This window comes from Fringilla coelebs (assembly GCF_963513975.1).
Source record: "Fringilla coelebs genome assembly, chromosome: 27".
NCBI lineage: Eukaryota > Metazoa > Chordata > Aves > Passeriformes > Fringillidae > Fringilla > Fringilla coelebs.
This window is the reverse complement of record NC_140053.1, coordinates 3,504,534-3,528,784: the sequence shown is the minus strand read 5'-3', so window position 1 is coordinate 3,528,784 and position 24,251 is coordinate 3,504,534. Positions and strand designations below refer to the sequence as shown.

The window sequence follows — 24,251 nt, the reverse complement described above, 5'->3', positions numbered from 1 at the left end:
AATAGCCTGGGCTGTGCAGAGAAAATCCCTCCATGACATGTGAATTTTGTTAGATTTTTCAGATACTTACACAATGGAAACACAGAGAGATTAAATGGTTCAAAATTCATTGGTCCTGAATCAGGCAATTTTGAGTATTTGGGTTTTTACTGGAAAGCTTTTGGTGACATTGTGACATTGTGTGTCCCTGCAGCAGCCTCTGGTTAATCCTGCTCAGGCCATGGAATTTGGAGCCTGTGAGCTGATGAGGCTGAAGCTGGTGTGACCTTCCATCATGTCTGACATCAGAATCCTGATGAGGATTTTCCAAATCAGCATTTAGGCTGCTAAAAGAGAGTGAAGTTCTGGTGCTATGAACCACCAGACTGCAGAGGGGTGCTGGGCAGGAGCAGAAAATGTGAATTTTACCTGGGGAATGTGCAGGCTGCTCTGCAATCCCTTCCTCCCTGTCCATCCCTGAGCATTCTGGAGCTGGAGCTGTTCCCCACACCCCTGGAACACAGCCAGAAACTCCCCCCTAAGCCTTTTTTTCCCCTCAAAACTTAAAACATTCTCAGCCTTTCCTCATGTGGCAGCTTTCCAGGCTTTGGATCATCTTTGTGGCCCTTCTCTGGACCCTTTCCAACCTGCCTACATCTCTTTTTTTGTATTGCAGGGATCAAACCTGAATTCCAGGCATGGCCTGTCAAGTGTTGGGAGGGACAATGACTGCTCTGGCAGTGCTGGTGATGCCCTGGCTGCTGCAGCAGCACTCTGGGCACTCATTTTGCTGCTCATCTCCACAGTTTGGAGGTTTCCCCATCCTAATTCATTTTAATTTAATTAATTGAATTGAATTAAGAAATGACACTTAAATTATTTTTAGTTTTAACTTCACTAACTGCTTGTGTTCTGTAATGTGGATTTTTAAATCTAATCATACAATGCTGCTTAAACTTGTGAAGAAGAAAGTGAAGAAGAAAGTGAAGAAGAAGGTGAAGAACAAGGTGAAGAACAAGGTGAAGAACAAGGTGAAGAACAAGGTGAAGAACAAGGATTAGTTTCTGTTTAAAGCCTCTATTTTGTTTTTTATATATTACTATATTTTAAAACTTCCAACACCAAGTTTTTTACTATGTGATATTACCCACTTCTATTCAAACTACACACTCATAATCTTACTTTTATCATTCCATTTTGGAAACCTTCTCCACAGCCTCAGGTCAAATGCAGTGTTCTCTTGGGGATCAGCACAGAAAGTCTCAAATTCTCAGTTTCCAGAGTTGCAACACCTCTCCTGAGCAAAAATCTCTATTTGCTCTCACAGCTCTCCTGGTACATTATGGCCATGTGACAATCAATTAACTGCACACTCTAGCAGAATAAAGAAGCCACCCAACCTTATATAACTCTTTTTAATTGTTTTCTTACATTATAGCATTTTGCTAAACTTCTTCTGCCATAATTCACATAATTTAATTTCTCAAAGTGCTAATAAAATAATTGCTTCCTTCCTGTAGACAGAGTGCCTGAAATGTCTTCTCTCATTCAGAGCATTTTAAGAAGTGGCTGCCATGAATGCTTAAAAGGACTGTTTTATTCACAAAATTGTTCTCCCTGGAGTCTGTGCTGTGTCTCAGACAGCCACAAAGGTCCAAGGAACCCACCCAGACACTTCCTGGGGCTACCTGCCCTGGAGAAAATCACCTGGAGTAGAAAACCATAACAAATCTCATGAGTGAAGTTGTGTGGCTGGTGGAAATCTCCTGTGCTATTGCCCTTACAGAACAGCTTGGAAATAAACCACAAAACTCAAATCACAAGTGAATAACTGATACTACCATAGAAACCATAGTATGGAAACTCATCTTTTCACTTCCCTGCACCATCATGAAACTCAGAAACACATCCAAAAACTCAGCTCAGTCACAGAGAGCAGCTGAGACAGGGAGTGCCCTCTCTGGGGCTGCCACAGGAGATGAGCATGGCACTGGCACATTGTCTGAAAAATCCTCTCTGCCCAGGATTTCCTCCTGGGAAGCTGAGAAGCATCAGCTGCTCCTGTGTTTGCTGCTCTGGAATGTGGTCTGGAGAGTGTTTATCCAACATGTGAATTGTTTTTAAAGAATGGCCAATCACAGCCAGCTGTGTCAAGGCTCTGAGGAGTCACATGCTTTTATTATTCATTTTTTTCCAGCCTTCTGTCTGTATCCTTTCTCTTTCTTTAGGATAGTTTTAGTATAGCATTAATATGATATAATATAATATGATATAATGTGATATGATCTAATATGATATGATATGATATAATGTGATATGATATAATGTAATGTAATGTAATAATGTAATGTAGTAATGTAATGTAATAATGTAATGTAATAATGTAATGTAATATAATATAATGTGATATGATATAATGTGATATGATATTATATAATGTAATGTAATAATGTAATATGATATATAATATAATATGATATAATATGATATGATATAATATAATATGATATGATATAATATGATATAATATCATATGATATGATATAATATAATGTGATATAATGTAATGTGATATAACGTGATGTGATATAATGTGATGTGATTAATATAATATAATATAATATAATATAATATAATATAATATAATATAATTATAATTAATATAATATCAGCCTTCTGAGAACATGGAGGCAGATTCCTCATCTCTCACCTCATCCTGGGTACCTCACAAACACCACAGGGGCAAGCACTGAGCAGCAGCAATCCTGGATCTGGGTGAGCTGGCAACTCCTGTGCCTCAGTTTCCCCCCTGCAGAGGTGCAAGGTAGTTTGTAGGACTTCACTGGAGACACACAATGAGTTAGAGGCTGCAGAGTTCACCACAGAGGGGAAAGTATTGGGTTAAATTCTGTTGCAATGGAGGCTGTAGTAATTGCAATCACAGTAATTGCTTTCTTAGGGTAGTTTGGCACTTTCACTGCTCTAATGGCAGAAATCACAGCAATTCCTATCAGTTACCCTAAATTCTATGAGTTACCCCTTAAAACAAAGGCAGGGGAAGGTGCACAGGCCACCACTCTGCAGAGTGTTTGGGATCAGGGAAAGGCTGGAAGAGGATCCCAGCTGGAGCAGCATGAGGAACACAATGCTGAGAAAATAACTTGGAGCGTGGAGCCAGCACTGCTCAGGAGCCAGGCCCTGGAAGGTGTGTAAACAAGGCTGGATTGGCTCTGGGTGCCAGGGCTGAGTTGAGGTGCTGGGGCTGGGTTGGACTCGATGGTCTCAAAGGTCTCTTCCAATCCAGGGATTCTGTGATTTCCCCCAGCTCTGCTGGGGAAACACATCTGGGGAAACCCTGCTGGGTGCCATCCCTGGAGGTGTTGAACAAAGCCTGGATTGGCTCTGGGTGCCAGGGCTGAGTTGAGGTGCTGGGGCTGGGTTGGACTCATGATCTTGGAGATCTCTTCCAACCTGGTCATTCTGTCCTGCTCTTTGTGCTCACCCCACTGCCACAAGGTCATTTCCTCTGGAGTGCTCCCCAGTGACACCAGGACAAGGGGACACAGCCTCCAGCTGTGCCAGGGGAGTTTAGGCTGGGCATCAGGAACAAATCCTGCACAGAAAGAGTGACTGGGCACTGGAGTGTGCTGCCAGGGAGGTGGGCACTGCCCTGGAGGGGGTGAACAAGGCTGGATTGGCTCTGGGTGCCAGGGCTGAGCTGAGGTGCTGGGGCTGGGTTGGACTCATGATCTTGAAGGTTTCTTCCAACCTTATGATTCTGTGATTTCCTTCAGCTCTCCTGGGGAAACCCTGCTGGGTGCCATCCCTGGAGGTGTTGAACAAAGCCTGGATGTGGCTCTGGGTGCCAGGATTTAGTGGAGAAGATGCTTGATGATCTTAAAGGTCTCTTCCAACCCAGTGATGATTCTGTGAGGAGCCAGGGTACCAAAGCAAGACCCACAGCTGTTAGCAGGTACCAGCCAGTTGGGCCATTATGGTTGAAGTAAGCACCAATAAAATCCAATCAATGAAATCCCTTTTAAGTTGGTTGGATCAGTGACCCAGCAAATAGCTCCCCTGCAGAAAAGGAAATGATAGTCTATAAAGTGAGAACTCAATGGGAAAAATCTATTAAAGTGAGCCAGCTAGAAAGAGACCTTTGGTGTTAACTGAAACCTTTTGGAAAGAAGCCACAAAAAACTCAGAGCAGGCTTTTAACCCTTCAGCTGCCACTGTGCCAGAAGTGCTGAGGCTGGGCAGGGGCAGCCAGGCAGGAGGGATGAGATGGTGGTACCCAAAAACCCTCCAACATATTTAGTGTTAGAGAATGAAGGCATTACTTTACTCTGGCCAGGATGTGCCACGGAAATAATTTCACCCCCACATTGCCTGTGTTATAGATCCATAGTATAATATTGGATTTTTGCAAATATTGAAATGGATTCTGTATGTGTTAAAGGAACTGTGTTATAAAGAAATCATTTTTATTTCTGTTGTTAACTGAAATTTAGAAATAACTGATTTCAGGGTGCTTGTGTTAAAATGCCTGCTGGGATGGGATAACACCCAGTGAGCACAGGATGAGGACACCTGTACAGATCTGCCAACCATCAGCACTCACTGGCTGAAGGCAGAGTGGAACAAGGCCCAAAACTGAAGGTGATGATAAAAAGGATTAAAACCACAACCCAGAAATCCACATGCTCTAAAAAGGTGAAACCGAGGAGGAGCCATGCTAAACAATTCTTGGAATATGTGTGGGGAAAAGTTGAATATTCATAATTATTTATGAACATGGCACAGGCTGATGCCATAGAACTGGGATATAAAGGATGTTTCCAAAATAACAAGTGAGCTCCTGGCTGAGTGCAAAGACACACCCAGCTGCAATCTTTGCTTCATTGTCTTTGTCTCCTAAAACTTTTTACATTTTCACAGGAGATTGAACCTCTGGGTGTGCAGAGAAAATCCTTCCATCCCACAAGGTTTTCACTGGAGTTTTCTTGTACTTCTACAGTCAAACCCCAGGGAAATTCATTGGTTCCATGCTCATTGCTCCCAAGTTCCACAGTTTGTAGTGTTTGGGTTTTTATTGATCCCTTCACCTTTGCTGTTATTTTGGTTCTCATTCTTGGTTCTCTCATGGATCTTTTCCCAGACCAGGTGTCTCTGACCATGCCAGGGCTGATGTTTGGAGCTGATGTTCATCAATGCTCATTATCTTTTGTGTATCTTCTGTGCTGCTCCCATTCTGCTGGGATGTGAAGCTCATCACACCTTGAGTGATGAAAGTCCTTTGAAAAGAAACTTAAAATTCCTTTCCCCTGAGGAAAAGGCAAACAAAACTGACTAGAGTTACCCAAAAAATTCAGGTTTGTGAATTTTTCAGCAATGGGGCAGGTGTTCAGACCCAGCTGGGGAGTTCTCAGAGTGGATTTTGGAGCACCCAGCTCCAGGAAGAGGCTCACCCTGCAAGGCTTTGAGGTGGTTTCTCCTCCTGCCCAGCAGTGGATTCACAGTGTGCCCAGAATCACCACTCAGCTTTTTTGTACCAAGGAAGGCATTCAAACCTCAGCTGGCAGAGCATCCTGAGCCTGGGACAGTGCAGGAGATAAATCTGATGGACCCAGGAGTGCATTATGAAGGAAAGGGTTTTCTGGCACTCAGAAAATTCAAAATATCACGCCCAACTACATTTGAGAGGAAAAAAAAATCTGTTTTTGATAGGATTCCTTTTTTGGTCCAAAAATCAGCTTTCTGTTGCCTACCTATAGACAGCATTGATTGATTGTTAAGATTAGAAGACAAAAAGCAGAATCTCTGCCTTGTTTCTTCTGATAGATCAGTGCAATTTCTGAAATGTCTGAGAAGCAAAATGGGGGTCCAACAGTCCTGGGAACATAATTCAGTAACAACAAAACCATCTTGAAAGAAGTTATTAATACAGACCTCCTGAAAATCAGAAAATTCAGAATATGTCGTGCATTAAATTCCACCTAAGATTAATTTGATTCAATTAATTTATTTACTTAATTATTTTCAAATGCCAGGCTATCTCCATTCATTATCTAAAAATGAAGAGAAATTCAATTATGCAAAATAAGTCTGGTATTTAGGAAAATTCATGATCCAGAGTTAGGTCTTGATCAATCAATATAGATTTCATAAATCACAGTAAAGAAGCTGAGAATATCCATGTAGAAGTAGAAGCATCAGTCAAATGTGTTTTCACATTTTCAGTTCTAAAAGTATTGGAAGTAATACAGCAAATCTGCCCCCAGGGACACTCAGGGACACTCAGCCCTTTTTGCCTTTATCTTCATTGCTACCTCTGACTTTTTTATTCCATGTAAGTGGAAAAGGGATGGGGGGAGAAAGCTCATGTGCACTGAAGACTGTGTGAAAAACCTTTGTAAGCTCTGCTCTTTTTAAAAGTGGGGAGAAAAATCCATGGAATCTCAGTTGGAGAGAACTTTTTCTAAAGCATCTGCCCTGGAAGGTGACAGAGCTGCAGGATCTGAGATATTTCTGTCTGTAATAATCATTATATTAAAACTTCAGGTCCTGGAAGGCTGTAAAGAGGATCCTGCTTTATCAGAATTTTACCTTCTTTCCTTGGAATCTGTTTAGTGGTGTTTGGGCTCTGTGGTGTGTGCTGCTGGGGAGCAGCAGGAACACACACAAGCTGTTTCCCCACTGAGAGGATCTGTGGGTTTTGGCTTCTCTTTCTCCTGTGGAGGTGGGATGGAAGGCACTCAAGATGATAGTTCATGTTCAGGCTCAAATCTTTGTTATTTCTTGTCCATGTTACAGCCTCACAGCCCTGAGCTCTGCAGTATTTCACTACCCAGGCACAAAATGGCCAATTACCTTCCTATCCAAGGTCTTTTAAGGCTAAACTGTCCCATTAAGAATTGACACCTAGATTATTTTTACTTTTAACACAATAACTGATCACTTGTGGCCTGCAATGGGGAGTTTTCTGTCCAATTACACAAAACCAGGCAAACCCATGAAGAGGAGAAGGAAGAAGAAGAAGAAGGGGAGGGAAGGAGAAGGGGAAGAAGGAGAAGGGGAAGAAGAAGAGGAAGAAGAGGAGGAAGAAGAAGGGGGGAAGAAGAAGGGGAAGGGGAAGAAGGGGAAGGGGAAGAAGGGGGGAAGAAGGAGAAGAAGGAGAAGAAGAAAAGGAAGAAGAAGGGGAAGGGGAAGAAGAAGGAGAAGAAGAAAAAGAAGGGGAAGGGGAAGAAGGAGAAGAAGGAGAAGAAGGAGAAGAAGGAGAAGAAGAAAAAGAAGGGGAAGGGGAAGAAGAAGGAGAAGAAGAGGAAGAAGAGGAGGAAGAAGAAGAAGGAGGGAAGAAGAGGAAGAAGAAGGGGAAGAAGAAGAAGGGGAAGGGGAAGAAGGGGAAGGGGAAGAAGGGGGGAAGAAGGAGAAGAAGAAGAAGGAGAAGAAGGGGAAGAAGAAAAGGAAGGGGAAGGGGAAGAAGAAGGAGAAGAAGAAAAAGAAGGGGAAGGGGAAGGGGAAGAAGAAGAAGAGGAAGAAGAAAAAGAAGGGGAAGTGGAAGAAGAAGAGGAGGAAGAAGAGGAGGAAGAAGAAGAAGGAAGGAAGAAGAGGAAGAAGGGGAAGAAGAAGAAGAGGAAGAGAAGAGGAAGAAGGGGAAGAGGAAGAAGTAGAAGTAGAAGGGGGGAAGAAGAGGAAGAAGAGGAAGAGAAGAGGAAGAAGAAGTAGAAGAAGTAGAAGAAGGAGAAGAAGCAGCAGCAGCCTCCACCCTAACCCCTCCATCTTGCTCTCTATATATTACTATATTCTAAAACCTTTAAACTCTGAGTTTCTCACTCTGTGGTCTCACACACTTCTAATCAACTCCACACCCACAATCCCAGTTCTGTCAGTCCATTCTGGAAGCTTCTCCACAGCCTCAATGCAGTGTTCTCTTGGGGGTCAGTGCCTGGCAGCACAGAAAGTCCCAAATTCTCAGCACCCAGAATTCCAGGAGGGATCTGCACACACAATTCCCAGCCCCTCTTTGCACTCTGCCAGGAGCTGGAGCTGCTCAGCTGGGCTGGGGCTGCTCTCAGTGCTTGGCAGGAGTTGCCAGGGTTGGGATTTCTGGGTTTCCTCAGGCATTGCATCACTCCCAGCAGGGCTGGCTGGGAACAATGGGCAATGCTGGCCCCAGCTCCTCTCTCAGAAATCCCTGTCCAAGGAGCAGCAGGGTACTGAGGAGCAGCTGGGCTGATTTCATGCCTGATGTTAAGAAACCTGAGCTCTTCATCCAGCTGTTTATTATTATTTTTATAGAGCTGCAGGTCTCTTCATGCTCCATTCTACAGCTCTGAGAGGTTTTTTCCAGCTTTCAGTGTGTCACTCTCTAAGACATTTGTAATTGGATCCTGTCTGTGTCAGCATCTCTGTCTGAGAGCTTTGCATTACCCCAGCACAGCTGCTGTGGACTGCAGGGGATGCATCTGAAATCCAGGGCTGGCTTTTCTGAAACCACTACAGCTAAATCTCAGGGATGGACACAGGAGGGAGAGGGGGATTAGGCACAAAATTCACTTGGTGACTAAGAAAAATAAACTGTAAGTGCAGGGAAGAAACACCTCAGGCAGTGTGGGTTACAGTGATGGAATTAATCTGTTGCTAATACTTTATAAGAATCAGCTCTCTGGTTCGTGTGGCACATCTGAACTCTTCTAACAGGCCACACCTCAAGGAAAAAATAATAATAGAAGGCAATTAATCACTCTGGACATTAATTACTCACATTTGATTAGCCAGCCTTTGAGAACAAATGTGACACAGACATTGATAACATTGACAGAACATCTCTGTCAGAGAAAAAAAGTAACAAAAAACCCCAATAAATTTTAAAAATGGCATTACTGCCAGGTCAGTACAAATGGCAGTGGATGTGGGGCTGTGAATTTCTTGTTCTGCTCCCCCAGGTGTGCCAGGGCTCTGTCAGTCAGAGTGGGGAGTTGTAACTTATTAGCAGAAATATCAAAATACACATTGATCAGATAATTAAACTTCACAGACACCCCTTTCACAGCAAGTAGGACAAGACAGCAGACTATGAGGGGTGAGATATAGAGAAAATATTACACATTTAAATTTCCATTTAGCCTTATGGATAACTTTCCCCTTTTTCTCTTGAGTACCTATTTCTCTTCCATGACATAATATTCAATGAATTATTATCTTATTACCACCAGGTTCTGCATGTCACTATTATTTTTTTGAGGATAAAGAGGATTAATAAATGTTAAACAGCATCTTGGAATTTTAAAGGAGAAATTTGGGGGAAAAAAAATAGATGCATGCACATAGCCCAGGAGACAGCATCTGAAAAAAATCCACTTTTTTTGGTGTGAAAATCCCAAAACTAGATTTTTTTTTTTTCATGTTCTAGTCCCTTAGCCTTTGCATGAGTAAAACTAATTTTGACAGGTGGTTAGCTTAGTTATTTTCACTCCAGTTGGATGGGTGAGATTTCTTCCAGCTCCTGTTGAAACTCGCCCAGAACAGAACTGAACTAAACGTAGGTGAAGAGTGTTTGAAAATGACCTCGGAGGGTTTGAAAATGACCTCGAGGAGGTTTTAACACCGAGCGCGGGGTGCTGAGGAGCGCTGGGTGGGACGGACACACGGACACGGCGGGGCCCGCCTGGAGCCGCTCATGAATGAACTCCGGCAGAATTCTATTTTTTTATGAATGGGCGCTCCGCCGTCAATGAACCGCGCAGCTCTGCGATGTGATTGGTCCGGCGGGATGGAAGCCACGCCCACTCCTCAATGGCTGACGGCCCAGGCGAGCGCTGATTGGCGGGCGTGCCCCGACTCGGAGCTTCATTCACAAATTCGATCAAACAAAGGAGTGGGCGAGCCGGGGCCGCGGCCGAGGCCAATGGGCGACCGGCGCCGGGCCCGCGGCGGCCTCGGAGCGGGCGCGGGGCGGCTCCGCCGGGGGCTCCGCGTGGGCCGGGCCCGCCGGTGCTGAGGGACGGCTCCGGACGGGACCCGACCCGAGCGGGGCTCCTGTCCCGGGGCTCGCCCGGCCGCGCTCGGTCCCGCCTCGCATTCCAAGTTTCGGTCGCGGTCCTGCCACTGCTGTGGATCCCGGCCCGGTTCCCCTGCCCCGGTACTCCCCAGATGCCCCAGGAGGATGAAGGGGTACCTGGACCAGCAGGTGCCGTTCACCTTCCCGCAGGTGAGTGGCGGCTCCGCCGGGGGGGCTCCGGGCCGGCCCCGCTCCCCCGGGGCTCCGCTCTGAGCCGCTCCTCCCTCTCAGCAGCCCCCGGGCCCGGCGCTGCCCGCGGGCCGAGCCGTGCTGGGCGCTGCGAGGACTCCCCGGGAACCGGCGGTGCCGCCGGAGCAGGACTCGGAAGGTGAGGGGGACCCGGGGGTGGCCGGGCAGGGATCGGAACCGGGAGCGGGACCGGGAGCGGGGTCGGATCCTGCTCCGCTCGGCGCCCGGAGCATCCCGCAGTCAGCAGCGGCTCCTCTCCCCGCAGAGCTCTTCCAGGACCTGCGGCAGCTCCAGGAGACCTGGCTGACTGAAGGTAGGCTCCTTCCCTTCTTCTTAAACTTCTGGAATGCTCGGCCCAGGGAGGTGATGGAGTCCCCATCCCTGGGTGTGTTTAACAAAGCCTGGATTGGCTCTGGGTGCCAGGGTTGAGTTGAGGTGCTGGGGCTGGGTTGGACTCGATGATCTTGGAGATCTCTTCCAACCTGGTCATTCTGTTCTGCTCTTTGTGCTCACCCCACTGCCACAAGGTCATTTCCTCTGGAGTGCTCCCCAGTGACACCAGGACAAGGGGACACAGCCTCCAGCTGTGCCAGGGGAGTTTAGGCTGGGCATCAGGAACAAATCCTGCACAGAAAGAGTGACTGGGCACTGGAGTGTGCTGCCAGGGAGGTGGGCACTGCCCTGGAGGGGGTGAACAAAGCCTGGATTGGCTCTGGGTGCCAGGGCTGAGCTGAGGTGTCGGGGAACTCGATGATTTTGAAAGTTTTTCCAACCTTGTGATTCTGTGATTCCCCCAGCTCTGCTCGGTTTTCAGTTGGCTTTGGGTTTGTCCCGCTCCTGGCTCCAAACAAAAGTGTTTTTTTCCAGCCTTGCCAAGCCCTGGCTTGTGGAAATGGGGACGCTGAATGGCACCATTGTGCCGGGCATTTGCTCCTGAATGGAGCTTGGCTGCTCGCCCGCTTCCCTGGGTACAATTTTCGCTCCAGGCTGTTTGTAACTGCTTCGATTTTATGCTAATTTGTCACTTATCTTTGTAGGTTGCCAAAACGTTGATATTTTCTTAAACTACAAAGTAGTCTTTTAATTTGAGGAACAAAATGCTTCTATTCTTTCTTTCTTCTTTTTTTTTTTCTTTTTCTATTTTTTTAAAATGTAATACTTTGTGGGGACCTTCCTGGAATTTACATGATTTTCAGTTTGGTGTCTTAATTGTTTTGACTTTGAACTTCAAGGAAAACTCTGAATGCCAGGGAGTCACATTAATACCAAGTGAAACTAGTTCTAAATATGGTGATTTTGCTCTATTTCCAGTACTACAGATGATCCATTTTGTAGAAAATTCAAAACACACCCTCGAGTGCAGACTATTGATAAATACAGAAGTACTTATTGTATCTAGGTACTTAAAAATATTTAACAATAATGATGTAAAAATATGGATGGCATTTTGAGCAGAGTTTTTAATTTTAGTTCTAATTTTACCACAAGTGAGAGGCAATCTTGTCAAACAATTCTTTTTTTAAGCCTTCAAAAATATATTTGCCAACTAAGTAGGATTATTAAGGAAAAAAATCAAAAGTTTTATGTTCATTCCGAAGTGAACTGAAATGAGTTGATCAGGCAGTGTTCCAGGAGTGTGAGGATTGTAAGGATGAAGCAAGGATTACCTGGAATTACCTGTTTCAATATTGAAACATCCATGTAACTTTTATCAGAGCAGGAAAATAAGTATTAATTGCTGGTCATGTAATTGACCTGAGATTGATTTCTTTTAAATCTTACAGGAACTCCAGCTGCCAGTGAGTTTGCCTCAGAACTGAGACTTTCAGTTTTAGATTTTCTCATGTCTGATAATTTGAGCTCACCAACGCAAAGAATTTCCCTGGAATCTCTCACAATATATTTGCCAGTAGCAGAGTGTTTGTGAGATGAGTTTGGAAGTCACTCACAGCACTGGAGGTGCTCTGCTTCCATCCAGGATTAGTAAATGATAACACAAACCGCACTGCATGGTTTTGGAATATTTTAAATTTAAAATTTCTTTTAATTATCATTTTACACAGCTCATAGCATCTAACCAGAGCCCAAGTGAAATCCCTGAGAAATTCAATATGAGTTTTAATCATGTATTTTATTATTTTTGCCTGCAAATCAAGGAACTGGTTTCTCCCATTTTCAGACTTGTACCAAGAAAATTACCCTCTGAAGCAAATTAGTGTTTTTTCCTGGTCACCAGGATGTCAAAATATTTTCCCAAATGGTGAAAATATTTTTACTAACGTCCTGTGTGTCAGCATTTGTTCATGAGATGAAAGCATCAGAGCACTGGACAGTACCTTCCTAAACAGTGCAGAAGAAAAAGAGAAAACATCAAATAGATAATTCAGAGAGGGAATTTTCTAGATGGTTTTTTTCCTCAATTCCCCATCTTTTTTTCCTTACATTTCCAGTTTGTTGTCATCCAGGTTATTTGAAGGAGCAGCAATTGCAGAGTGAAGGGTTTGGCCAGTTCCATTCTCATTCACCACCAGGAGTGTTACTCCCTGAGGATTATTTTTGGCTGACTGAGATTGGTGGGCTTCCATCCTTTATGTCCTTTAATTTTGACTACATCATCTCTGTTTTAGAGCAGAGGGAGTGCACTCTGTTGTCCACTCTGCAATAACAAAAACTGTACCTTTTGTCAGCAGCAGCAGCAGCATTTCTTTCAGCAGCAGTGACAGAGTTTATGAAATAACAACAATCTGCTGCCAGCTCTCCCTTCCCTGCAGTAAAAGGGATGGAAAAATAATTGTTAGAAGTTATAAAATATGGGTAAGGTTTCTCCCAGGACTCACATGTATTCATTAATCCCAAAGGGAAACTCTCCTCAGTCACTGAAATCATCCCAGCAGAAAGCTCAGATCTTTCCTGCAGAGATTTATTTCTGCCTTAGTGTTAATTATGCTGAGCAAAGTGCCAAAGCTAACTCCTCCCTGCCTCTTTTTCTCCCTCCCTCCCTCTCCCTCTCTCTCTCTCCTGACAGCTCAGGTTCCAGACAATGATGAGCAATTTGTGCCTGACTTCCATTCAGAAAACTGTAAGTACCAAGGGGATGCTCACACCTCCTGGGGGAAAGGCAAATCCAAATTTTGGTGCCTTTTCCCCCCTGCCCCAGGCAGTTTCCCCCACATAAACTGAAATTAAACACTTTGACCGATTGCTCTTGTTTCCCTCCTTTCTCAGAGCTTGGTCTCTGAGCCATAAATCTGATTTCTTTCTCTTTTTGACCTAGAGCTGAGGAGAGGGATGGTCCCAGTTTCACTCTGAGTCAATCAGTGAGTCAGGTGTAATGGGAGAGCCAGTTCCAGCTATTAGGGGCAGGAAGGAATTGGCTGCTCCCAACACATCCAACTTCTTGACAATCCCATGGAGTTCAGGGCACTGAACTGTTGGCACAGCAGAGATTCAGCCAAGGAACCCCTGCATTTGGAAATGCCTGATAATCACAGCCCCCCACAAACAAGAAAAGTGTCAGGTTGATCTTTTCTTTCTCTCCTGCAGTAGCTTTTCACAGTCCTCCTGCCAGGATCAAGAAGGAGCCCCAGAGCCCCTCGGAGCTGTCCTGCAGCCACGAGCAGCCACTCCAGCACAACAGCAAGCAGTGCCTTTATGCCAGGTATGGCTGACACAGAGAGAGAGGGGCAGCAGCTGCTCTGAAATCCAGAGCTCTGAAACCTGGGTCTGGGTTTGGAAAGACAGCTGTGTGCTAAGGAAGGCAGGAGCCTCCCCTGAAATGGAAAATGTAAACCCCCTCCCTCTGAATTGTTACAATTCTTAAATTAAAAGGCTCTGAGAAAAATATATGGGAATAGGAATAACAGTTCTTTATTAGGAAAAATTAAAATACAAATGCAATAATACAAAAAAAGGAAAACAAACCCCTGCCAGGGTCAGGCAGTCCCTGTCCCCTGTGTGTCAGGGTGGTGGCACAGTCCCATCCCATGGGGGCTCAGCCCTCCTGCAGTGCCAGCTGTGGCTCTGCTGCAGCAGGATCCTCCACAAGGAGGGAGTTTTCCTCTGCAGCTCCAGGGCTGCTGGAGATGGGCCTGCTCTCCCTCTGGGAATGCAGGGCAGGAGAAAGCTGCTCCTCTGGGAATGCAGTGGGCAAAGGCTGCTGGGGTGTCCCAAACCTCAGATTGTATCCAGGTAGGAATGTGTGAAATCTCAGATTGTATCCAGGAGGAGTGTTTGAAATCTCAGATTGTATCCAGGTAGGAATGTGTGAAATCTCAGATTGTATCCAGGTAGGGATGTGTGAAATCTCAGATTGTATCCAGGTAGGAATGTGTGAAATCTCAGATTGTATCCAGGTAGGAATGTTTGGCTCCTCCCCTGGGCGGAGCATCTCCCCATGGGATGATGGAATTTGATCAACCCTGCAGGGACACTCAACAGAGCCCATGAACAGAAGATAATTAATAATTAATGGCCCATGAACAGCAGAGATCTCCTGGAGGGAGGGTTGGTTGTGGGAGAGATAAAGAAAACTGCCCAAGGAACAGCAGATAGCTGCCCCAGCTCTGACAGATGGTGACAGAACACACCCCAGCCACATCTTGCAGCCTGAGACAGAGATGTTCCAGGTGCTGCCTCAATTCCCTCCTGCAGATCTGAAATGCTGCGATTTCTGTTTGGCTCTTCCAGTGCCTACGAGCAGCCCAGACAGTCCCCCAGCCCTGGAGTCCTGGTGCAGCCAGCACTGCAGCAGTTCCCCAGGCAGGACAGGAGCTTCCTGAGCCCTGCAGGGCCCCCCAGCTCCACACCCAGCTGTGGGTTCCTCAGTGAGAGCAGGTGAGTCACCTCAGAGCTGGGGAGGGGGCAGCCCTGGCAGGGATTGCCCTCCTTGCTGGTGTCAGGAGGAAGGGCTGCAGCACCCAGGTGCCAGTGCTCTGTTTGCAGCCTCCTGTGGCAGCCAGCTCTGCTGCCTGGGGTGGGAAATCCACACCCTTAACCCTGCCAGGTCCTGGCAGTGATGGGAAACATCCTTCCCTGGGATGTCATCCTCCCTTGAGCCAGCCACAGAGAGCTCCTGCAGCTCCAGCAATGGCTGAGGGGGGGAAAAGAGGGTCTCTGCCCCTCACCCAGCCAGGGTGAAACCAGGGCTGAGACCAGAGGGTTCTTGTCACCATCAGGTTGGACATGACATACACACACATGATCAGGGCCCAAGAAGAAAAAAGTTTTAATTCTGTGTGTTCTCCAGCTTATACATTCTTAACAAAACATGATCTTAAGTCATTAACTACATCAAAATAACTTACTATATTCATTGGTGCAAAGCAATTAGGGTTAATATAATTGGCAGAACTTTTACAGAAATTTAATAAGGTGTGTATACACATTTTTATGCAGGTAGTCTAGCTTACAAAAATTCTCTCTCTATATATAATAGATAAAATATAGATAGATATAATAGAATTAATTTATATATATATCATAGATATAATAGATATAATATAGATATAATAGATAGATATAATAGAATTGATTTTTATATATATCATAGATATAATAGATGTATAATAGATATAATATAGATATAATAGATGTAATAGATATATAATAGATATAATAAAGATATAATAGATAGATATAATGGAAATAATATATATAATATAGATACAATAGATGTAATAGATATATATAATAGATATAATATAGATATAATAGATGTAATAGAGATATATATAATAGATATATAGATATAATGGATATATATGTATATAATAGACAAAATAGATATAATATATATAATATAATATATCTTTTCTAATCTGTTCCCATGCTAACAACCTTGTCTTCTTCCTTGCTATAAATACACCCAAAACCCATCAATTGTTGTTTTTCCTGTTAACTCAGCTTTGCTTGCAGGTCAGCTCTCAAACCCCTCCACAGTTTCTCTAGAGGCTCAGGGGAATCCCCCATTGTTTCTGGGGCTGCAAATTCCCAAGAAAGCAGCAGCCTCACATCTTCTCCCCTCTTAGCTCTGCCTATCAGCCACCTCTGGAGATGTGCCACTCCTTCCCACCCTCCCAGGAGGAGCCCACTGCCTACCAGTGCCAGCTGCCCAAGCCCTGCCTCCAGTTCCCTGCCCAGGGCTTCAAGCAGGAGCAGCAGGATCCCCAGTTCGAGCCAGCAGAGCAGGCAGGCAGCAGGCAGCAGTTCCCAGCAGCTGTGCTGGTCAAGCAGGAGCAGGTGGATTACCTGTACGACCCAGGTAGGCAGAGCTGACCCTTCCTGGGTGCATGGGCATCTTCAGGGGGGTCAGCAGCTCCTTGGTGAGCGCCCAGCTGGGTGAGCTGCTGCTCTCTGAGCTCTGGAGCGGCGCTGGCTCGCTGTCGGCAGCGTGGCATCTCTGGGCAGCTGGCAGCTCAAAGGGTTCTGGGGTTCACTGCATCCAAAATAAGGCTGGGACACTCACCTTGCTCTGAGAAAGGCTCTGTGGGAGAGAGCTGGAGGCTTGAGCAAGACAGGGGGTGATGTTAAATCCACTCAAACTAGAAAAAAGTATCCCTACCCCAAGGGAGTCAGGGAGACACTCAAAATTCATGATTAGCCCACTGACACCATCAGGAATGAGGAAAAGGCTGTTTCCAGTTTCACAGGGAGTTTTTGGTTTTGGGGGTATTTGTGAGCTTAGAAAGTAAGTGAGGTCAATTTTGAAGAAATCATGCTGAAAACAGTAAACAGCAGCAGAAAGGAAGGAATTAAATATGCTGGAACTTGTACAGAAAATCTGCCCTGGAGCCTTGCAGCAGGAGCCCCTCTGAGCACAGAGGAAAGGGGCTCTGGGTGGGCTCAGCTCAGTGCCAGGCTGCTGCTTGGTGCTTCCCATGGAAACAAGGCTCAGAGAACAGAGATTGCTGGGGACAATGAGAAAAAAAAGTCAGTGATGCCAAAAATAGCTCTCTAGATGCCAGATATCTCCTCCAGGTGATCCTCTTATTTTTCCACAAGGGATAAATCTTATTTTTCTGGCTGATCTGTCCAAGGACTCACTACCCTGAGATCACAATACCCTCTCCAGAGGGAGTAACTCTTCTGCTTTTCTGGTATTTTAATGGACAGCTTGAATGGTTTCCTTTAGCAGAAATAAACACAAAAATCAAAAGCTCCTATGAGGGGATCACTGTGGTGATATTGGTATTACAATTTCACTGGGTCTGCTCAGAAAATGTGCAGGCCCAGAGGATGGGAATGTGCTTTTTGTGAGAGAGTTTATGATTGTAATAACACCCAGGCTGTCAGCTCAGAGTTCTCTTCCCTCAGCATCAGCAAAATATCTGCTGGCAGCCATGGGCAGACAGAGGTGTGAGAGGGAAATGGAACATAAACCTTTGCAAAGTTACAGCTTCTGTTTCAGCTGTGCACAGCAAATAAATTTGATTCAGAAGAGACAAATTGCAGTGCACAGACAGCACTATACACTAGACACAGAACCAGGAAAAGACTTCCTGCTTGTTTTTAACAAAGGCTGATTTTTCTTTTATATTTTCTAAACTCTTTGTAAGAATGCCCCCTCATGATGTGAAGAAGCCAGGGAGACTTGAGGCATCTGAAATGACATTTGTGACATCTCTGTAGAAACATTTAGATGCTGCTGCTCTCTATTTTCATCATCACAGTACCCCTGGAAAAATGTAATGCCTTCTTACCTGGGAAAGCAGCAGTAAAGTGTGCAATTATCTTAAACTAAGAGGAGAAAGAGGTTCAAATTGATTTTGAATATTGATTTATACATGATTTTGTATAAAAGTGATGTGCAGGTGATTGGCTGGGTATCCTGGCTACTCTGAAGGATGATGCCACAAAATCTCACTGATCTAATTCATGATTAAAAGGATAATGCAGATGAAGCTGTAGTTAGCAGCCTGCCACTCACCCTTTAGGGGGGCTCCAGGAGGACCTTGGTTAGCTGCACTCACCTGCCCACCTTTGTAGAGCAAGAGAATTCTGCCACCTGTGCTTTTTAAACAAATGAGTTTGTCACCCACATGTTTTATGAAAAATCCTTTCCTTAGGATTTTTCCTCTTGAGAAGCTGAGAGGCTTCAGGAACAAAATGCAAACAAAGATTGTTTGCTGCTGTGGGATGCACCAGGTGGATCTGGGGTTGGCTCATGTGGTTGTTTCTAATTAATGGCCAATCCCAGTCCAGCTGTCCAGACTGTCTCAGTCCAAGCCTTTGTTATTCATTCTTTTTCTGTTCTTAGCCAGCCTTCTGATTAAATCCTTCCTTCTATTCTTTTAGTATAGTTTTTAACATAATATATATCATAAAATAATAAATCAAGCCTTCTGAACATGGAGTCAACTTTCTCATCTCTTCCCCTCATCCTGAGACCCCTGTGATCACTGTCACATGACTTTGTTAATTTGTTAATTGTTCTGTAGATGTTCCTGACTGTCCCTCCATGTACATAAATGCTGAGGGTTACCCAAGCCACTCCAGCACAGAAGATCCATCAGGTGAGAGATGCAGGCTCTGCCTTTTCTCCCTGCACCCTCTGCTCCTGCCCTGCCTGGCTGTGACTGCTGCTGTTGCTTTCTCTTTCAGGCTGCAGCTATGACAAGCAGATGAGGTCCTTTACTGATGATGTCTGTGTTGTTCCAGAGAAATTTGAAGGTTGGAGAAAGAAAGGCTTGGAGTTTTGGTGTAAGATAGGGTTATTGTAGGGTGCCTACATAGTTCATTACCCTGCTTCTTGCAGGTGTGTTGGTACCCAGCTTTTTGGTATTTTGCTCAATTTTTGAGCTTTCTTAGCAGCAACCAGGCCTTCTAGCATAAGCAGCTTAATTGTGACTTATATCAGAGCTGCTCTTGGAGGAGTTGCTTGTGAATTTGCCACTGTTTTATGTGAACTGAAATATTCCAGGTAAACATTTTGAAACTGAAATGTTCCGCTTTTTTATTTTTCTTTTTTTTCCAGTTGTCTTTGCACTGTTCTCCTTAGAGATGTCTTGTTTGTCCTTCTCAGCAGGAGACATCAAGCAGGAAGGTGGAGGGTACAGGGAAGGACCCCCCTACCAGAGACGGGGCTCGCTGCAGCTCTGGCAGTTCCTGGTGGCTCTCCTGGACAACCCCACCAATTCCCACTTCATTGCCTGGACTGGGAGAGGAATGGAGTTCAAGCTCATTGAGCCAGAGGAGGTGAAACCATTGGGGTTCTCTGCAGGCTCAGGGGAATCACCCTTTGTTTCTGGGGCTGCAAATTCCCAAGAGGCTTTTCCTCTGCCCTGCCAGTGGCACTAGACCCTGCAGCAAGGCAAGGTTTTTAGAAGAGGTCAAAACACTTGAGTGACACAAATATCAGGTCTGAGAAAGGCTGCATGTGTGTAAGTTTAAAACCTCAGCTATGCAGTGAGTCAAATTACCCACAGCCTTCATTTCCCTGGATACTTCACTCTCAAGCTTGCAGTGGCCTGTGCTGCCTGGTCCTGCTCTTTGCTTGAGGTTGACATTGAGGTTTGGAGTTTTGAGCCCCACTGATTGCAGAAGTTTTCATAAGTTATGTCCTAGTCTCTCTTTATTTCAAAATTATTTGCACTGAAGTGTAATTTCAAATGCTGCCATGTTCCAAAAAAATCCAGTGATACTTGACAGTATCTGGGAGAAGTGTCCATAATATCTGATCATCTCTTGTTCCACTTGGAGCTGCATTTAGCAGTGTCCTTGCTACAAATCAAAATTTATGGGCACTCACTTTCAGTGCAGATGAGTTGACATTGGCTTACAACAGACTTCTGAGTCTCATGGATAAAGTTGAAAATCATGTGGGAGTAGAAAGGCACAGGTCTCTTTCAGTGTGTTCCCTCATGCTTGGTCTCCTGATAAACATGGAACCTTGAAAATGAAGTGTACCATAGGAAAAAGCAGCCCTTTAACACCCTCAAGCTTTCAGAGTGCTGAGAGTGAGGAGCAGTGCTGATAGCAAATGAGCTCTGTAGTGGCCAGAATTTCTCTGTGATACAGAGTGCTTGAGTTCTCCTCATGTCTAAATGCTGCTAAATTATTGATAAATCTATTATTGAAATGTTTGTGTGTGTCATGGTACCATCAGCGAAAGGAGAACCAGCTGGATGATGTTTTCTTCCTCTCTTGGGCTGGTGTCTTGGTTTGAACAGACAGGTGTCTGCTAAGGAAGGCAGGAGCCTCCCTTGAAATGGAAAACCTAAACCCCCTCCCTCTGGATTGTTACAGTTTTTAAATTAAGGGTCTCTTAATTAAAAAAAAAAAAAAAAAAGATACAGGCAAAGATATGGGAAATAGGAATAAGAGTTGTTTACTAGAAAATTAAAATACAAATGCAATAGTACAAAAAAACCCCAAACCCCTGCCAGAGTCAGAGCAGTCCCTGTCCCCTGTGTGTCAGGGTGGGGGCACAGCCCCATCCCATGGGGGCTCAGCCCTCCTGCAGTGCCAGCTGTGGCTCTGCTGCAGCAGGATCCTGCACAAGGGGGGAGTTTTCCTCTGCAGCTCCAGGGCTGCTGTAGATGGGCCTGGAATTCCTCTGGGAATGCAGGGCAGGAGAAAGCTGCTCCTTTGGGAATGCAGGGGGCAAAGGCTGCTGGGGTGTCCCAAACCTCAGATTGTATCCAGGTAGGAATGTTTGAAATCTCAGATTGTATTCAGGTATGAATGTTTGAAATCCCAGATTGTATCCAGGTAGGAATGTGTGAAATCTCAGATTGTATCCAGGTAGGAATGCTTCCAACCCTCAGATTGTATCCAGGTAGGAATGCTTGGCTCCTCCCCTGGGCAGAGCATCTCCCCATGGGATGATGGAATTTGATCAGCCCTGCAGGGACACTCACTGGCCATGGACAGAAGATAATTAATAATTAATGGCCCATGAACAGAAGAGATCTCCTGGAGGGAGGGTTGGTTGTGGGAGAGATAAAAAAAACTGCCCAAGGAACAGCTTAGAACTGTCCCACCTCTAACAGATGGCAATAGAATGCATTATTTATTTAGATTTAATAAATCTTTCAGCTAAATCTTGCAAGCTGAGGCAGCTGGGCTGACAGGCATTGCCCCTTTGGTGCTGTGTTTGCAGGTGGCCAGGCTCTGGGGGATCCAGAAGAACCGTCCAGCCATGAACTACGACAAGCTGAGCCGGTCGCTGCGCTACTACTACGAGAAAGGCATCATGCAGAAGGTCAGTGTGCCAAGCAGGAGGAAACTTTGTGCTTGAAGTGATGCTTCTCTTGTTTGAGACAAGAAGCCCTAGACAGTCCTTGAGCTAGCTGTGGGAAATAGGAAAGGTAAGATTTTTAGAAAGCTGTAAAAGCAGACCTTAGAAACAGAAAGAGCAGTCTTTGCTCCAAGGAGAAACCCACGGCTCTGACACATCTCAGGGCAGGCAGATATTTGTGCAAGCCTTCCCTGGGCCTGCAGATGTTTGTGCAAGCCTTCCCTGGGCCTGCAGCACTCACCTGGCCTCCTCTCCTCCCTGCAGGTGGCTGGGGAGCGTTATGTGTACAAGTTTGTGTGCGAGCCTGAGGCTCTGTTCTCCATGGCCTTCCCCGAGCAGCCGAGGCTGAAGGCGGAGCTGGAGCTCAGCGAGGAGGACACGCTGCCCCTGTCCCACCTGGGTGACAATGGCTCCTTCCTGCCAGAGCTCAGCAGCTTCCCTGCACAGCTCTACAGCAAAGGCTACACCTACTAGCACAGCTGGGAGCACTGTGTGCAGAGATGGGTGGGGGGTGGTCGGCTCCTGCCGGCGTTTGTTCAGGCCAGCACCGAGCTCTGCAGCCCTGCTCTGGTCAGCAGGAGTGCTCAGAAATCACCTGGCAGCACACAGGGCTCTTGTGTGCTTGTGTGTGCTTGTTGTGTCAGGATGGGGCAGTTTCTCAGCTGTGCAGAGATCTCAGGTGATTGGAGCCTCCAGATGTATCAAACCTGGCACAATCCCCCCACTGCAGAGGGAGGGGATGCTGTCCCACCATTAAGAAGAAAAGAGAAAAATTATGAGAATGTTACCATGCTGCTGCTGACTCAGTTCCTCCTGTACATGTCCTGAACCTCTGCATGACCTGCTTTCAGCTCTGACCAGAGGAGCTCACTCTGAAAGGCCACTTAAGCCTTCCCAGGCTGGCTGCAGGACAGTGGTCACAGACCTTGTGCCTTCCTTGAGGAATACTCATTGCCTTGTACCTGCATGCTCCTGCCCTATCCCCTCCCTGCCCAGGCCAGGAGTTTCTGGTATTCAGGCCCTCTGAGCAGGGTGGGTGGGGGCCTTGGCCAGGATCCTGCAGTCCATGGCCCAAAGGCATTTAGGGGAACCACAGAGGAGCTTGATTGCCCTGGTTTGGGGCACAGCTCAAAGCCAGTGCCTCGTTCAGGACTGTGGGAAGCAGCAAGGCCTGAGACACAGCTCAGTGTTGTGGTGTGGCTGTTCCAAACTGAAAAAGTTCTTCAACAAACATTCTCAGGATATTTGAAGAGCTGCCAGGCTATGGAGTGTGCCCATCCTGGGCTTGGCTAGAGAATTGTCTAAGGAAAGAGAAGAACCTGGTGGAGGTGTGATTAAAAAATGCTACACAAAGTAACCTAAACCATACATAGATCTTAATATAGGAACTCAAACTCCACAGATATTTGCATGTTTGAGGGGAATTCAGATGTGTTGAAAAGGCAGCTCTCTCTGCAGTCCAATGCAGCACATGCAACCCAACTAAACTGTCAGGTTTTCCACAACAGTAAATGTTTCTAATGGGTACCACATCCTGATTAGGAGGTGTTTAATTTTTTAATTAGCAGCTCCACCACGTTCCCAGTTAGACAAGCAGCAGGACAGTGTACCCATTCAGAAAATGTCTGTTTCCACTGCTTCAGATTGCTGTTTCAGCTGCTGAACACAGAGCACTGCCAATCCTGCCAGCATGGTAGCCTGTAGAAACAATCCTGTATATTAACTGAAAGCCTGATTTCCCCTGATGACTGTCCCCTGCATGGCTAATGCCAACCCTCCCAACATCCCTGAGTGCAAGAGCCATGGAAGGCAGCACTCCCTGCCTGAGGAGAGGCCAGACACTCAGAGCAGTCTGCTCTGCTGCTGCCTGTCTGCAGACTTGGTGTTCTGACAGTTCCTGACCCTCCTGCCTTGCCCTGCACCTCCCTGGCCAGCACAGCTCCTGTGCTGGCCCAGAAGTGAGGGTGAAGGGGAACCCTTCCTTTGGTATAAGCTGCCTTTACTATTTATGAGTGTAAAAATATTATCATTAATAAATTGGTCTGTCTTTGGCCAGTACAACTCACTGAGTGCTCCTCCTTTACCTTCTGAGCCTGCTTTGCTCCTCCCCTTGGTACCTCCACCTGCAGCATTCCCAAGGCCTTGACATTTATCCAGCATCCTTTGGGCCACCCCTCTGCCCTTCCCTCCAGACAGGAATTCAGGGAGTGAGTTCACACATTTCAGTGCAATTTTAGCTGCACATTTCATTCAGCTTTCTCAAGTCAGGGCAGCAGATGAACAGCCACAGAGCAGTTCCAGGAATCAGCAAGGTGAGGTTCCCCTCTTGAGGGGCAGTGACCTCTGGAGCTCAGAGATTCCTAATAACCAGATCAGAGAGCTGGGAGTCAATAAATCCACTCAGCATTTCCAGTTCAGTTGGAGTGGGAGGCAGCTGGGATGGGAGTAATAGACAAAAGCCCTGAAGTTCTCCTGTTGCACCTGAAAATGACCTGGAGCTTCCAGGAGGGACAGAAACACTCCCACAGAAGCTCCCATAAGTCAGAGACTAAGGAAGAACTTGTTCTTACTCCTCAGCAGCACATCCACCTGCCTTTTACACCCTCCAGGGTGGTGACTCCACCACTGCCCTGAGCTGCCTGTGCCTGACAACCCCTTCAAAGAAGAATTTTTCCTAAAATCCAGTCAAAACCTCCTCTGGCACTACTTGAGGCCATTTCCCTTTGGCCTACAGAGATGGGGTGCCTGGGAGAAGAGGCCAACACCCACCTGAATTGGGAGGTGAAT

The 24,251-nt window shown here is 45.9% G+C and overlaps 1 protein-coding gene across 1 annotated transcript; it reads left to right on the top strand.

Moving 5' to 3' along the window:
* Positions 1 to 10,144: 10,144 nt before the first annotated feature.
* ETV4 (ETS variant transcription factor 4) lies at positions 10,145 to 21,938 on the top strand (the record flags this gene model as incomplete). Its single annotated transcript, XM_084222277.1, has 12 exons — positions 10,145 to 10,189; positions 10,271 to 10,367; positions 10,494 to 10,541; positions 13,254 to 13,307; positions 13,772 to 13,886; positions 14,915 to 15,061; positions 16,255 to 16,487; positions 18,664 to 18,738; positions 18,827 to 18,895; positions 19,248 to 19,420; positions 21,327 to 21,428; positions 21,729 to 21,938. 12 exons carry the CDS (start codon positions 10,145 to 10,147, stop codon positions 21,936 to 21,938), a joined length of 1,368 nt encoding a protein of 455 aa, XP_084078403.1.
* Positions 21,939 to 24,251: the final 2,313 nt, after the last annotated feature.